Source organism: Colobus angolensis, unplaced genomic scaffold, assembly GCF_000951035.1.
Source record: "Colobus angolensis palliatus isolate OR3802 unplaced genomic scaffold, Cang.pa_1.0 Scaffold406, whole genome shotgun sequence".
NCBI lineage: Eukaryota > Metazoa > Chordata > Mammalia > Primates > Cercopithecidae > Colobus > Colobus angolensis.
This window is the reverse complement of record NW_012117444.1, coordinates 255,780-256,280: the sequence shown is the minus strand read 5'-3', so window position 1 is coordinate 256,280 and position 501 is coordinate 255,780. Positions and strand designations below refer to the sequence as shown.

The following is a 501-nucleotide window of genomic DNA, read 5'->3' as shown; positions in this document are numbered from 1 at the left end:
TGCAGCTGATGCCTTACAGATGCATAGACAAATTACGAATAGGACTTGGTTGGGATTTGCTTAGTAGCAGATGCCTTTGCAGTTTCCAGGCAGCCGCCACTCTCAGACTATCTCTGCGCTGAGCACCCACTGGGGCTCCCCTGAGACAGAGTCCCCTGGGCCCTGTGGCTGATACCTTCCCAGCATAATGGATGATGGAGAACTCGGTCTTGTCCTTGAGCTGCTTGGGCTTCTGGAACTTGGGGTGGCTGCCCTGCTCCGTGCACAGCTTCTCCACGAAAGACTTGTCTGTGGCTTTGGGGAACCAGCACTCCTCGTCCAGCAGGGCCAGCACACCTGGAGGGTTGTTCTGTGGGAGATAAGTAGAGCTTGAATCACAGAGGACACCCAACCTCGGGCATTCCGTGAAGAGCTGGCCAACTATACACAACGCATGGGCATCCACCAAGATCTGATACTGTATTTGCTCACATATAAAGATGAGTTTATGACCCCCATGCT

The 501-nt window shown here is 53.3% G+C and overlaps 1 protein-coding gene across 1 annotated transcript in view; it reads right to left on the bottom strand.

Moving 5' to 3' along the window:
* LOC105521719 (myosin-11-like) overlaps positions 1-501 on the bottom strand; it is a 15,229-nt gene that overhangs the window by 6,730 nt on the left and 7,998 nt on the right. Inside the window, exon 5 of the mRNA XM_011956009.1 lies at positions 176-349. Coding sequence (XP_011811399.1) covers positions 176-349 — 174 coding nt within the window. The remainder of the gene's footprint in view (positions 1-175; positions 350-501) is intronic.